The 14,385-nt window shown below is 43.4% G+C and overlaps 1 protein-coding gene and 1 long non-coding RNA gene across 2 annotated transcripts; one reads left to right on the top strand and one right to left on the bottom strand.

Annotated features, from left to right (window-relative positions):
* Window positions 1-1,233: 1,233 nt before the first annotated feature.
* On the bottom strand, window positions 1,234-9,573 carry LOC123046424 (probable LRR receptor-like serine/threonine-protein kinase At1g56140). Its single transcript, XM_044469793.1, has 24 exons — window positions 9,334-9,573; window positions 8,608-8,794; window positions 8,446-8,517; window positions 8,213-8,284; window positions 8,038-8,109; window positions 7,539-7,610; window positions 7,362-7,433; window positions 7,211-7,279; window positions 6,352-6,423; window positions 6,183-6,257; window positions 6,004-6,078; window positions 5,802-5,873; window positions 5,644-5,709; window positions 5,491-5,550; window positions 4,885-4,929; window positions 4,727-4,791; window positions 4,233-4,612; window positions 3,955-4,153; window positions 3,171-3,332; window positions 2,965-3,083; window positions 2,494-2,704; window positions 2,172-2,403; window positions 1,941-2,088; window positions 1,234-1,838 (listed from the first exon to the last, which is right to left on the bottom strand). The coding sequence occupies exons 1-24, from the start codon at window positions 9,425-9,427 to the stop codon at window positions 1,485-1,487; spliced, it is 3,045 nt and encodes a 1,014-aa protein (XP_044325728.1). The 5' UTR covers window positions 9,428-9,573; the 3' UTR covers window positions 1,234-1,484.
* Window positions 9,574-12,129: 2,556 nt separating this feature from the next.
* On the top strand, window positions 12,130-12,678 carry LOC123041844 (uncharacterized). Its single transcript, XR_006418656.1, has 3 exons — window positions 12,130-12,312; window positions 12,397-12,445; window positions 12,514-12,678. It is a non-coding gene; the product is annotated as an uncharacterized lncRNA (long non-coding RNA).
* Window positions 12,679-14,385: the final 1,707 nt, after the last annotated feature.

The following is a 14,385-nucleotide window of genomic DNA, read 5'->3' as shown; positions in this document are numbered from 1 at the left end:
GTAGTAGTAACTAGGCAAACATCTTGATCTTCCCAGGAGCCCATGTCTTCCATATGATCTGGTCAAAATCAGTGCGCTAAACCTCTGAAACTACGGGTTATATGCCGATCTCGTTGAGTACTATACTGATCTCTCAAAATTGAACTGATGGTGTCCTAAACTTCTTCATTTGTGACAATGCCTGCCTCCTGGATCTTCCTACGCATGACGATGAACTCGTGCACCAGGTTTTGCACGCTGACATTTGCGAGATCCCGGATACAGGCGTCTTCCGCGAGCGCCTCCTTTTACCGTCATGTTCTTCCTTCTCCAGTGCTTGTATAGCATGGGGAAGTCCGTGGCGAGTTTCCCCGCCCCCAGCCAGGAAGAGTGCCAGAAGGAGGTCACTGCGACATCGCCAACCATCACCATAGTTGCGGTGGCCCCGTCGTCCTTGTCACAGGGTGGCTCCGTCCCCACCCATGGTCACTCAGGCCTCATTTGGTTCTTGGGGATGGAAAAGTCTGGGAGTAAACCCCCGAGCGGGGAATTCCCTGTTCACATGGTATCCCCGTCTAAACCATGGAGAATATCATGTTGCAGTTTGGATCGAATCTTGGAGGAAGGAGAAGGGGGATTGCAGGCCTATGGCAGAGGGTTGTCGCTGGAAGGAGGCGGCGAAGAATCAGGCGCTGCGTCGTGGGTTTCCTCCCCAGTCCCTTGTGACGTGGAAAACTGCCCCGGGGAAACGACGTAGATCGGGATTCATAATCTCTGGGTTTTTTTTGAGCAAAATTCATAATCCCTAGTGAGCGAGCGACCAAATGCTCCCCTAGTTTTTCACGGGCCGACTTGTCTCCTGGGCTGTACGCCCCGGTTTTGGACGGGGATCCCCGAGGGATCACGTCGAACCAAACAAGCTCAGGGTGGCACCATGCCAGCCATAGCCATCGCAGGCGTAGGGCACAGCTGAAGCGCTTCAAGTCGTGGATGCCCAGGCCGCCGTTGTGGGAGCGAAGACGGCTGTCCAGTTCACCTTGCAGCTCCCTCTGGTGATCTCGTGGTCTTGCGTCCATAAGAATCGTCCTCTGCACTTGTCGAGTCCTTGAACAGCTTTTTTGGCGCGCGAAGAACGGTGAGTGCAAACGTTGGCATTGCGCTTAGCACGCATCGGAAGAGAACTCGTGTGCCAACCGCCGCCATGAGCTTGCCCTTCCATCCGGCTAACCTAGCTTTGATGCGATGAACTGGAGATGGCTGCGCGTCAAGGTCCAAGCCAAAATTATTGTGAATTGTACGCGCGTCCAAGGAGACCAAAGAATTCAGAGCTTCGCCTACACACGTACTACACATACTTACAACTTTACCTGCTACTCACCCTACATACCACCACTGTACAGTCCTACAGTTCAATACCAATGCAAAAAACTGCCTGTATCGACAACATCCGTAAGATGCATGCACTCTCAGCAAATCTGTACCACAATAAGTCGAATCGAACTGTATCAACGGCCTTCGTCCATGACGGAGCTCAGGAACGGCGACGAGGTGCGGGACGACGGCGAGTTAGGCCTTGGCGCCGAGCTCGGCTGCCCACTGACGTCGGTGCTCATATAGGTGGTGTTGCCCCCCGTGATCTGCCACTCCGTGATGTAGCTGGGCTTGGTCACCACGTCGGGCGCCTCGACGTCGCCCGTCAGCATCGCCACCACCCTCGACATGGAGGGACGCTGGTGGGGCGAGCCCTGGGTGCAGAGCAGAGACACCTTGATGGCCCGGAGCGCCTCCTCGCTGTCAAACTCTTCCAGCCTCTGGTCCACCATATCCAACGGGTGGTTGTTCTCGTACAGTTCCCACACCTGAAAACATTCAGGCGATGTTTTATTCAGGAAATCAGTTTACCCTTTGTGTTTACTTGTTGCAGGAGACCGCTAGCGCGTAGAGTTCCTCGGCGAGCTTACCCATTCGAAAATATAGACCTTGTTCTCATCCTCCGTGCTGTAGTTTGGTCTCCCAGCTAAAGTCTCCAATACCACGACGCCGAAAGCAAACACGTCGATCTTCTCTGTCATATGGCCTCTCATGGCATACTCAGGTGCGAGATAACCACTTCAAGGAGACGACAAACGCCATCAGCATACATATGAAAATATTGCTAGACATAGAGGTTGGCAAGGTGGAAATGCACTTACAATGTACCAGCAACTTTCGTGCTGACATGCGTCTTCTGGTCATCATAAAGTTTAGCCAGCCCGAAATCTGAGATCTTAGGATTGAGATTGGCGTCAAGTAAGATATTGCTGGCCTTTATGTCCCTGTGCACAACACGGATGCTAGATTCTTCATGAAGATAGGACAGACCTCTTGCAACGCCTAAGCATATCTCAAAACGTGTTGGCCAGTCTAGGCTTGACTTCCCTTTGCCTGCAAATATAGGTTTAAGTCTTTAGTTGTTTATACTAATTAAGCTTGAATCTGCATATATTTAGCTCCATCAATCAGAAGAAGTTGTACCAAACAGAGCATGGTCCAGGCTTCCATTCTCCAGGCACTCATAAACCAGCAGTGGCTTATTGCCCTCAAGGCAGCAACCATACAACTTCACGAGATTACGGTGTTGCACTCGAGATATAGTTTCTATTTCCGTTGCAAATTCCTTTTTTCCCTGATGAGATGCTTCAGACAGCTGCTTCACTGCCACGAACCTACCATCAGTTAACTTTCCCTGCGAAAAGAGGCAGATTTCAACAATGAAAGTTTTAGGTACCGCACTGTCAAACATCATTTTCTCCAGATACACTGAAATAAATTCCTCCTTCATTTTAGAAATGTTACCAATATGTATGTGCAGATACCAAAAATACAAAAAATAACTCAGATAAACAGGTCTGTCTTCTGATGTTTACTTGTACTACTAGCTTTAGTTACTTCCAGAACGAAAACTTTCAAAGAAAATTCAAGGCTGTATGTACAGGATGAACCAACCTTATAGACTGAACCATATCCTCCTTGACCAAGAAGGTTATTAGGACTGAAATTATCAGTAGCTGACCTCAGTTCACCATAACTGAGGACATTAGGTCTTCCCACAATACTGTACAGCTCTGCAAGGCATCACAAAAAGATATAACAAACATAAATTACTCCTTTGCTCAGTTAGAATACAATTTGGTCCTGGGCGTATTCCATACCTTCTTGCTCCAACGATAGTTTTCTCCTTTTCTGTCTCCGCCTCCAAAGAAAGATTCCGGCAAGTACTACGAATCCTAAAACTGCTACACCAACCACAACTCCCGCAATCACACCTGTTTTACTCTTCTTTGCTGCAGCACTACGCACTGTAGGGGTGAAATCTGACAGAAAGTTCACTTGTTAGAAAAACGTGATGTCTACAGAATCAGTATATTTCAAGTGGGGTTAAACGGAAAGTTGGACTATGCGTAAACTGGTTGGAATATTACATCATAATGTCAGGTTATACATGTATTAGGTATTTCAAACTTTATTACAGAAATCTATCCCCATACCTAGTATTCCTGAGTAGTTTGTTTAGCATATTTGATTTACTAGTTCTCTTGTGAATATTTGATTCCTGAGTAGTTTGTTTAGCATATTTAACCAATATTACTACATTAGAGACAATAGACAGATGTGATATTTCTATCCAACTTCCCATTTAATTTGAAGAACATTGTCCAAACGCTTTAGTTTGAACAAAGCCTAACTAGATGTGTTTTCACTTTTCGATAGAATGATGAGAACTTCTATAACAGCTACGAGTACAACAAGGGCTAAATGAAATACATACAGATCAACCCTCAGTTTCATATTGATGCTCTGGTATATCTGTGTTTGCTTTTATTTCAAGCTGCACAGGATTGCATTCAGCATAATTTAAAATCGATCTATCCAAATTAACCTGGAGAATATATGGTAGATGGTATGAAAACAATTATTTCAAGTTAATGGGAGTACTTGGTGTTGCACTCAAAGCTGATATTGCAGGCCCGTAGTAGCCTTGATCAGGAATGCAGCAAGTGCCCTTGCCGGCCCAGAAGAGATGAATCTCAAGAAAGTTCTTGGTGACAGGAACTGTGTACTGCTTCCTAACAGCAGTGTAAGATTTCCCGCCTGCCACCTTTCTTATGTCAAAGTTCTGCTCCTTACGCTCACCCTATACCAATAACAAGAAGAAAAATATGACTGGGTTATAAGCTAAGAGTACTGTTTATCATTTATCAGCGAGAACCTACCTGGACATATATATCAAAAACCCTTCTCCCTCTGCTCTTCCAGGACTGAGCATCTGGGAAGGCAAACTCTGCAAATTGAAGCGTAACTGTGTAGTTTCCATTTTCAAGGCCAATACCATAGTATCTCAAGGATGATGGCGACATCCTTGCATTCCGGAACAGTTCCGTATCAAGTGTATTCAGAAACTGGTGTGAGCTGTAGATTATAGAACTTCCATTTGACGCATCCATGAATCTTCCAACGTTGCTAGCACCCCATGTGGGTTCTCCTGTAACATAATATGATGCAGCTCCAAGAGTGACAGCATCAGGTTCATACAGAGAATTATCTGAGCCTGATATGGGTCGATCACTACCACAGTCCACAGCAAAGGAAGAAGCTGCAAGCAGGTTAAATTATTTAATACTGGTATGAGTTTAGTAAAACTGCGGTTGCAGGTATATAGTTCCTCAAGTATGCATAGACTTAAAATTGCAAAAGGCCGAAATCTCACATTTAGGAGATCCAAGAAAACAAGGTGTATTTCGCTGAAGGCAGTCCAACCCCGTAGGTAAGGCACTGCAAAAGCAAAAAATCAACATTTTGAATCCAAAATTTAAGCTGAGAGAACATAATAATTTACTTGAGGTGGGTATCATAATATGAACAAACCTGTTACTTGATATATCGGCCCCGAAATTATTTGCCACTAAATTCCTAAGTAAATTGAACAATAGGCAAAAATTAGAAAGGATTGTTCATACTTCATATCATATTCCTATTGATTGTTAGATATAGATTAAATAAGAAGGGATAAATAATTGGCTTGGTTGTTAGATATAGCTTAATAAGGGATAAACAATATGTTCAACTTTTTCTTTGGCTTGATTGCATGCTAGGCTGTAAGGTTAATAAGTCTCACTTCACAAATGAAGGAACATAGGCATTTTAAATAATCTTATACTCCCTCTGTTCCAAAATACTTGACTCCCACTTGTCTAGATATGGATGTATCTATATTTGTTTAGTGTCTAGATACATCCATATCTAGACAAATGGGGATCAAGTAATTTGGAACGGAGGGAGTAATACTTGTAAGATTGAAGTACCAAAATATCCTCTCGGTTTTTCAGATTCATCAAATATATATGATGCTAGCTTATTTCCATACACTACAAGCCTAAAGGTCAGCTCATGTGCCTAAGCTAGGCTAAACAGACCCTGTTGGGCTGGATTTGGTCTGGCAAGTTAGTAGAAGTTTCAGAACATAGTACTTACAGCTGTGAATTTCTAGCCCAAGAAGGAACACTTCCTGTGAGCTGGTTGTAAGAAAAATCTCTGCAGAAAATTTAAAGTGAAAGCAGCATTAGAAATCAAATAAACACCTCCCTGCTTTTATTGTGCATATATGCTTGAACCACATTGACATACAAATTTTTAAGCATAGATCCTACTGAGCTTGGAAGGCTTCCCGAAAGGCTATTGTTTCCAAGAAATCTGTCACAAAAGAATTTACAAACATTAGCAAGATGAATGATGAAAGTTTTCCTTTCAAAGAAATATGCATTATAAGTTAAGATAGTCCATACAAGAAGCCGAGTGAATTCAGATTCAACAAGGTTTGTGGTACTTGGCCTGTTATATTGTTAAAACTCAAATCCCTATAACAAAAAAAAAAGGATAAGGGGAGGATGTCAATAACAAATGTATAATTTATAGGCTTATAGCTCTGCATTAGCGTATCACACAAATGACACTTGGCTGTATTTTTCAGTCAACTAAAATGCTTACAATAAGTTTAAACTCGTGAACTTTGAAAAGTTTACTGATAAAAGTGTATCGGATATCCTACAGTTCCTCAAAACCCTGCAGCGAAACATATTACATGTTTTAGTACAGAATAGCTTGGTGAATTACATCAAAATCAAACTGTAGTTTGAGGTATTTAGTGCATCACAAATTAAGCATACAGGGTGTTCAAAGATGTCATGTTACTGATGAATGCCAGCGAAGAAGAACTTCCGTTTACTATATCACCGATTCGTCTGCACCATAGAAATCAAATTTTTATTTGTCCTGCCGCTACTTTGACATTTTTAAGAATGATACTTGGCTATTAACACAGAAATAGGCACTTACAAGCTTGTCAGTTGGATAAGATTGGACAGAGTCGCTGGGAGCGGACCTTGAAACGAATTGCCCTGAAACCTCCTACAGTTCCATAGTTCTAGTTAGTCATATATAGCATCGTTTCTTCATATCCAGGTGTGCAATATTGGCAGAGATAGCAATAAGGTTGTTCATGAAATAGCAAAATTCTCTAGGATCGCTGGAAGGAATGTTCTTTGGAAAAATCCACTTCCCCTTGATCTAGCTGTGTTGGTGCAACAGGACTGTAATGATTTGATTGTTACTCTCAAATGGAATTGCTATCTTTCCCATAATAATAAATAAATAAATAAATATAAAGCATCATTTCTTCACGGATGCAGTAGCCTAGTAGTGAAAGAAGGGAGGTCTCTATTCTTTGGTAAATCCAAAGAAAGTTTTATTTAGGTACAAGTGATTTCTGAAGAAAAGACTGGTCTTGTAAAGTGAATCAATGCTACTGATACCATCACGTAATCCGAAATTAGCAACCATCACAATTAACAATTTAGTGGGGGAAGGAAGATGTAATGTTTATCGATACTCATCTAACATCTGACTTCAAATGAGCTATTCCTTAAGAGGCCTCAGATGGAGATTCAGCAGGGTAAAAAAACACTCTAGAAAAAAAAATGCTATCCCTGGCACAGATCATAATGTACCATCACATATTTATGTTTTGAACAAACTAACACTTGATTTGTAGATAACTACAGAAAATTGTACAAATATCCCTTTAAACTTCCCAGATAAAAATGTTCTTGAAACTGTGTGAGCAAAATATTTGGATGGCTTTTAATACTTAGGCTAAACAAAGAATTACTATGGCAGAGATCAATGACGGTCTTACAAATCTGTTAGATTCCAGGTCCCTATATAATCTGGTATTTGCCCAGTAAAATCATTATCTGATGCCCACCTAAGCAAAGAGAAGACAATATTTTCATGAGACTGAATCATGTAAAGCATTAATAGCGACAATCCATCAATTATAGCCATACAATGTTTTCATTTTTGTAAGCTTGGAAAGCGATGATGGTAGTGGACCACTAAAGCCAGCACTGTCTATGTACCTATAATTGAGAGATACAGAAACATTACACGTTAGACATGAAGCTAACCAGCCTAAGCGAAAAAATGCTTGAAGAAAAATGGGGTCTTCAGAATTTAATACATACAATTGCTCAAGTTTGGCCAGGTCCCCCAATTCCGAAGGAAGCGAGCCACTGAAATTGTTTGAGCTAACGCTCCTGCAAAAAAATAATTTACAAGTTAGACCCAAAGTGGTCGGACCCTTCCCCGGACCCTGCGCAAGCGGGAGCTACATGCACCGGGCTGCCCTTTTTCTTTTTCTTTTACATGCAAAATTAACAACATGCAATTTATATTCTTGGAAGCACGAATGCTATCAGCATAGCCCCCCTTCAAACCGAGTTTAACTCAAAGTCCTCAATACAAGAATACTACAACAAATTAAGATGTGATCTGTACTTTCACTAACAATTTTGGAGTTCTTTATTGAATCTCGGAAACTTGAGGTTGTTGGCATATATTCTCAATTTAATGGCTCTTCATCTCACGATTTTCTTTTGCACAAACAATTTATATTTATAACTAAAACACAATAAAGTTGCATGATAAATACAGTCATAAATAATGAAAAAAAATATTTCTTACAGTGAGACAAGATCTGTAAGGTTCCTGAGTTCTTTTGGTAAAGGTCCAGATAACGCATTGATGCCAAAAGACCTTATATGTTGAAAAGAGAAAATGTAAGATCAAATGAAAACATTGCAAAGTAATACTACCTTTATTGATCTCATTAAATCAGGATCAACGTTCTGAATCTCACATGTACTGCATACGAGTCAGCTCCCCGATAAACGATGGTAAAGGCCCTGTTAAGTAGTTTTGCGATAGATCCCTGAAACAACATTGGAGCAGATACAAAAACAATTGAATTTGGTGTGAGACTGGAATATATCATACAGAAAAACCAAAGCGAGCCATTCCATGCTTCAAATAAGCTGCTATGTCTATGTCCATCAAACCATTTCACGTGTGACGAAAGTTAAGAGTCCATACAAATTGGTCAAGGCCGTGAGGTTCCGCAGCTCCTCTGGTATCGGGCCGACTGCATCCAGCGCGTATATTTTCCTGCATCACGGGCGTCCCGTCAGCCGTGGCGTTTCGTCGAACACCCTGCGTGCGCGGGGGGCACAGGAGAGGGAGCGCCGGGGCACTTACAGCCTGGTGACGCGGCAGACGGAGGCGTTGCCGCCGGTGCACTCGCACTTGATGGCCGGGTTGAAGGGCGGGTTGTTGTCGATGTTGGTGTTGTCGGTCGCGGCGCCGGTGCAGGGGTCGCCGCTGATGTTCCATGACGACAGCGCCTTCTGGCCGAGCTTGGCGAACACCGCGTTCAGCGCCGCCGCTGCGAGGCAGAAGCAAATGAGTAACCACACCGGTCAGCCGTTAGACCGCTGCTAGGCCGTCCGATGGGCCAGGCTCACGCGGATCCGACGGTCGAGAGGCGAGATGAAACTGGACGTAGTTTTTGACTTTTCCGTGCCGACGCGGGAAAAGTCAAACGCCGAAATATCAGACAGAGTCGTCGACGTGCCTCCGTTGACTTGAGGGCTGGCTGGCTTCTTGGAAGAGCTAACGGGATCATTTGGCATGCAGATGATGCGAACGAACCCAGCGAAGGAATCCAGGGGAAATTAACCAGGAGAATCGTGTTGCCTCCCCTGCTTTCTTCAGCAGCGGTTGGCCAGAACATAGGCGAATGAGTCATGGTGTTTTTACAGATCAATCGGGCAGCAAAAACAGGAAGGATTTCTCTTGGAAGAGAGTAGCCAAGACCAAGAGAAGTGGATGGTCTAGTCTATTCGAGCAAGATGGTTCAGAATTTAGGAACGCGCGGCGTGAGCTTTGGGATTCGGGAGAAAGAGGGAATCAAGCTTTGCTTACCGTCGCCTGGATCGGTCTGCTGAGCATCGGCGACCGCCGCGAGCAGCAGCAGCGAGAGCGCGGCGCCATGGAGGACCTGCCTCCTCCGCCCCATTGCTCCCTGGCTATCTGCCTGGTGCTCTAGCTTGGCCTCGCTCGGCCGCTTCTGACTTGCAATAAGAGAGCTGGTGAGCGACGAGGGCCGGGGCAATCAAGGAAGAAGATAAAGCCTGGCCCGGAGAGGGACGTGTGTGCTCGTGCTCCTGGACCTGCAGGCAGGCATGTACACGACGGCGACGGGTACATGTACATGTAGCCTGCCCCGTACAGCAAAACAGTACAGACGACTATTTTTTTTGTTTATTTTGATTTGACCAATTTGATTAGAATACCTCGATCACGTGTGGGTCCGGTTATACAACGGGTATAATCTCAGATGTCGGATTGGAATTGGATGGCTGCGGCGTGCCGAGACGGCAGCCGCCACCCCCACATGCGACGTGCGGCGCGATGATGCCCATCCACACGCGACCGTTGGTTCGTTGGCTGCTACGCGCGCAGGCCAAGCTGGACGGAGATCGACAGCTTTGACACTTCGCCCCGCGCGCGCGCGCCGCAGAACGGGAAATTGTCTTCCCTTTGTTTATTCTATTTATTTATTGTTTATAATTGGGACTTATCCCTGTTTGATTTTCCCTCTGCGTGTTGTGCTTTTGTGCGTGTCTTCACCTTGGACGTGTTCTTTCTTTCTAAGACGGGGAAAGATCGATGCTCAAAAAAAAAAAAGACGGGGAAAGATCGAAACATGGTTGACTTCTTTTGAGCTTAGTATATAAATGCGACAGGACAGGTGCATGCATCGTAGCATATGGATGGACGATGTAGGAGTCGGGGGTGTGAACAGAGCGGTGCCATCAGCCATTCAATTTTCCGGGATTGTGCATGCTTGATTTACGTACGGCTCGGCCATCGTCCTCGGCGTGCAACGCGCCTGCTGACCACGACCATGCGAATTGCGAAACCGTCCGTCGGCAGTTGTGTCCTGGGCTGAAACATCCCAGCCTCTAGATCGTCCACTTTCCGTGCCAGAGCCTTGAGAATCCAACACCTCAAACATTTCTGTGGGCGGGTTGGATTTTCAAGATTCCGAAAGAAATCGGCCAAAAGAACCTACCCATATACATTCAAGTGTAGTGCATGTTTCTCATGTACATTTTTCAATACAGACATAACAGTGTATCTCTACTCCTTATGTCTTCGTTGATAGTCTCCGTTTCACGGTTAAATTTCGTCCCACCAACACCGGTTTATTTTCGTCCTCCCTCCCACGTCCCATCGATTCCCTCCTAGACCCGTGGACCAACAAAAAAAAAATAGCGATGCACCAACAAGGTTCCGGCGGCAAACCTCCGGTCGATCCTAAAAAAACGATGTGAAAAAAATCTACGAAAAAGACCTACGACAAAAAATCCACGAACGAGGCCTGTAGTGCCCTCGCGAGAACCACGCCAGCCGCCATCGCACCGATCCCTGCGCTACCTACATCCCTTCGACGCCGCCCTCGCGCTCGCCGATCTCGTCGCTACGATCCCTGCAGTACCCGATCACTGGGTACCTCCATTCGCCGCCGCCAATCCCTTCGCGGCCGCCGATCTCGTTGCTACGATCCTTGAGGAGCCGCCGCCGATCTCGTCGCTATGATCCGCTTGAGGAGCCGCCGCCGATCACCATTCAGGTCACAGTCGGGACACCTCTGCCAGTGTACTAGACGTTCTGGCCCCAAGATCAGATATAGGTATCATATCGTAGTTTATACACGGTTCATACAACATTGCATGTTCACAAGCGGATCGTGTGCTATCCATTGACGCCTCTGTGTCAGACCTTATGTGCCCCCCCCCCCCCCCCCCCCACACACACACACACACATTCATCCATGCATGAAATCTACAAAATTGTAAGGGTACCAAGATTAATACACAGATGATATTTACTTTGTACTAAAAAGCTATGTTGGAGTTTAATGGATAGCATCATGTAAGCACAGTACCTTTATATAGTCTTCTCAGGTTATAGTTCCTTTTAGACTCAGGAAGATTTCTGTGGTCCTGGTCCTTGTCTTATGACAATCAGTAAAAAACACTTAAAACACTGGAAAATAGAATAAAAGCAATGTGTTATTTTGATAGGTACGTATGGGAAAATGGAACAAAGGCAACGCATGAGCTTTTCAATTGTAAGCAATGATCTTTTCGTCTCAGGGATCTGCCATCTGATAGGGACATATGGGGAATTGAAAAAGCAAGGCAAGTGAGCACCAACCAGACGTAGACGTACCTAGAGGTATATTTCCCGCTATCAAAATTTCTTACACATGGCAAGCATCACGCCCTTCTGATAATATGTGTTGCAGGCCATATTGATAGGACAAATGTTGACGAATACAACACAAATATCCTATCCGTAGCTGAGAATGTTGATGATATTTACTCAATGGATCCAGGTATAAGTCCGTGTGAACATGGCCTGCATACTTTGTCACCTATATATCATTTGGCCTTGTAATGCTCCAGGGTCCAGGCCACAACACATCAGATGGATCAAGTTTGGCACAGGTAGGACTGCATCATGATGCTTCGTTGCCGGCTCCGAGTAATCTCACACTGGTTTATGGCACAAATGTACCACAAAATTCAAATGGTACTGCCGGATCCGCCTTTCATATGAAACATTTTATGTTTATGGTTGTTCATCTTCATGTATGTATACAACTTACGGCATTTTTTGTTGATCCATTGCATGTAGGTTCTGGTCATACGTATGAGGGGAATCAGGTAGGGCTTGATAAGAGTTCGAGGGAATGTCCAACATCCCAGCACCAGACAACAGGAGTTGTCTTGAGTGATAATGCAAGGGAGCATGTTAATACCCGCACGCAAGCTGATTATCAGAAGAAAAAAGATGAGTGTACGGTCAAGGCCCAGTATGAAGAACAATCTGGTATGTTTGTTTAATCTGGCAGATTGTTCACCGACCCCCTCTCTGTGATATCACGAATGTTCATAACTTCACATTTGATATCAGGTACACTTGTGACATTTTGCAATGTAGTCAATTATATTGGACGTAATCGGTAAGCATTCAATGTCAGGTTCTGTTTATCTTCTTTTTGGCTTCTGATTATGTCCTGAATTACACCAGGAGCTGTCTTGAATGATGCCAAACAAACCAGTGAAACCCGTGTGGTACATTGCAATCCTACCTTGTCACAAGAAAAGAGGGAGCAGATAAACGCCCAGAGACAAGCTGCTTATCAGATGAAAAATGATCTGTTTATCCAAGATGAAAATCTGCGTGCCCTAACAATATTAGGTAAGATTGTTTTATGTTTCATCTTAACATACATAGTATGTATGTATGTATGTATGTATGTATGTATATATGTATAAGTTAAGGATTGCATGCGGTTGACGTTCGAGTCAGTAGATTCATTCGTGTGGTCCGAGGTCTGTGGTCCGAGGTTTCAAGAGGAACGACATTGACGCAGAAATTGTGATTGGACAACAAACGGGTAGGAGGATCTTCCTTCCTCGAATACCCCTATGTCCGTCTGACAACGACATGTTTCCATTAGAGTTTAAGAGGAAGCAATTTCCTATAAGGCTTAGCTTTGCTATGACAATCAACAAGGCTCAAGGGCAAACCATCGCGATTGTTGGCGTGTACCTACCTAATCCGGTGTTCTCTCATGGTCAACTCTATGTCGCGTTGTCTCGAGCCACCGCGAAGAGAAACATAAAGATCCTCATTGAGAAGGAGAGAGAGAAGGAGAAGGAGGGCAAGAAGCAAAACAGTAATCCAAAGAAGCGAAAAAGACCGACTGTGTCCTTACAGACCTCGATGAAGAATATCGTCTATAAGAAAGTCCTTACAGGCTGAAGTCCGCACTTAATAAATTGGCGTGAATTGAATATGACAGAGCATTTACTCTTATGCTACAGATAATTTAGTGCTCTTCGGGTTTTTTGTACAGATCTTTTTCTTTGGTTTTTTTTGACTGAAATCTTTATCTTTGGTTGTTAGCAACTGAGATTTATTATGTTTATACAAAATGTCAAATATTAATAATATTTCTGATGAAGTTGTGACTTTGCAAAATGCCAATATTTCCTGTATGTGACAAACCTGGCACCTGCATCCTATGTGTTTAGACGTGCGCAGTTGTTTCTTAGTTTTATTTATTTTGGGTCTGTTTGCTTAGCTGGAGCTAGACTCCAATTAGGTGAACTCCTAACTAATGTTTAAGAAATGGAAATAACAGTAGCAGGAGGAGCAGCATCGCTGTTGAAGTTTCCTTCTTTCTCCTTGTTTCTGGCATAGCCATGGTCAACTCGTGGTACGGAGTATTACTTGTAGTTTAGATTATTTTTCCTTTTGGTAGATTGATTTATATTATTCTTTTGCTGTTGAGTACTTCTTGTTCTTGGTGGTGCTGGTTTTGGTCTCATACTGTAAAACCTGGTTTGGAATTTTTTTACAGCTGATCTAATTCTGTGAGGATTCTAATGGCAAACGGTCAATTGGAAACTGAATTCTGCTCAAGTAACTCCAGCTGGTTATATTGACAAAGTATATCAAAGCAATGCCATACAGATTGATTCCTAATGTATGGGAGAGGTAAAGTAGTGCCTCGCGGTCTGTAACTTTCCAAGAATGAAATTAATTCACATATTATATTCTTGTGTAAAGCACTTGCAGAAAAACAATGAAATGTCCCTTTTAGCTGAGAAAAAATAAGACAAAAAAGGTGTAATGTCCCTTTTAGATGATTGCAGGTTTATTTACTTTGCTATGCTTCCACTCCTTTTTTTCAACTGCATTTCGGAATATGTGGTTTTTGCAGCTCCATTTCTAAAACCTATGATGACTATGCTCCTCTTCAAAATATGTTATTTTTTGTTGTTTCTTCTGTGTGTTATATATAACATATTAAAATTTTGTTTCTTGTGTTATATAAGATTTTCAAATAGCAACATTTTGTTTCTCTTTTTCAAATAGTATATTTCTTGCGTA

Source organism: Triticum aestivum, chromosome 2B (assembly GCF_018294505.1).
Source record: "Triticum aestivum cultivar Chinese Spring chromosome 2B, IWGSC CS RefSeq v2.1, whole genome shotgun sequence".
NCBI lineage: Eukaryota > Viridiplantae > Streptophyta > Magnoliopsida > Poales > Poaceae > Triticum > Triticum aestivum.
Note: the sequence above shows the minus strand (reverse complement) of the source record. Positions and strands in the feature narration are given on the sequence as shown.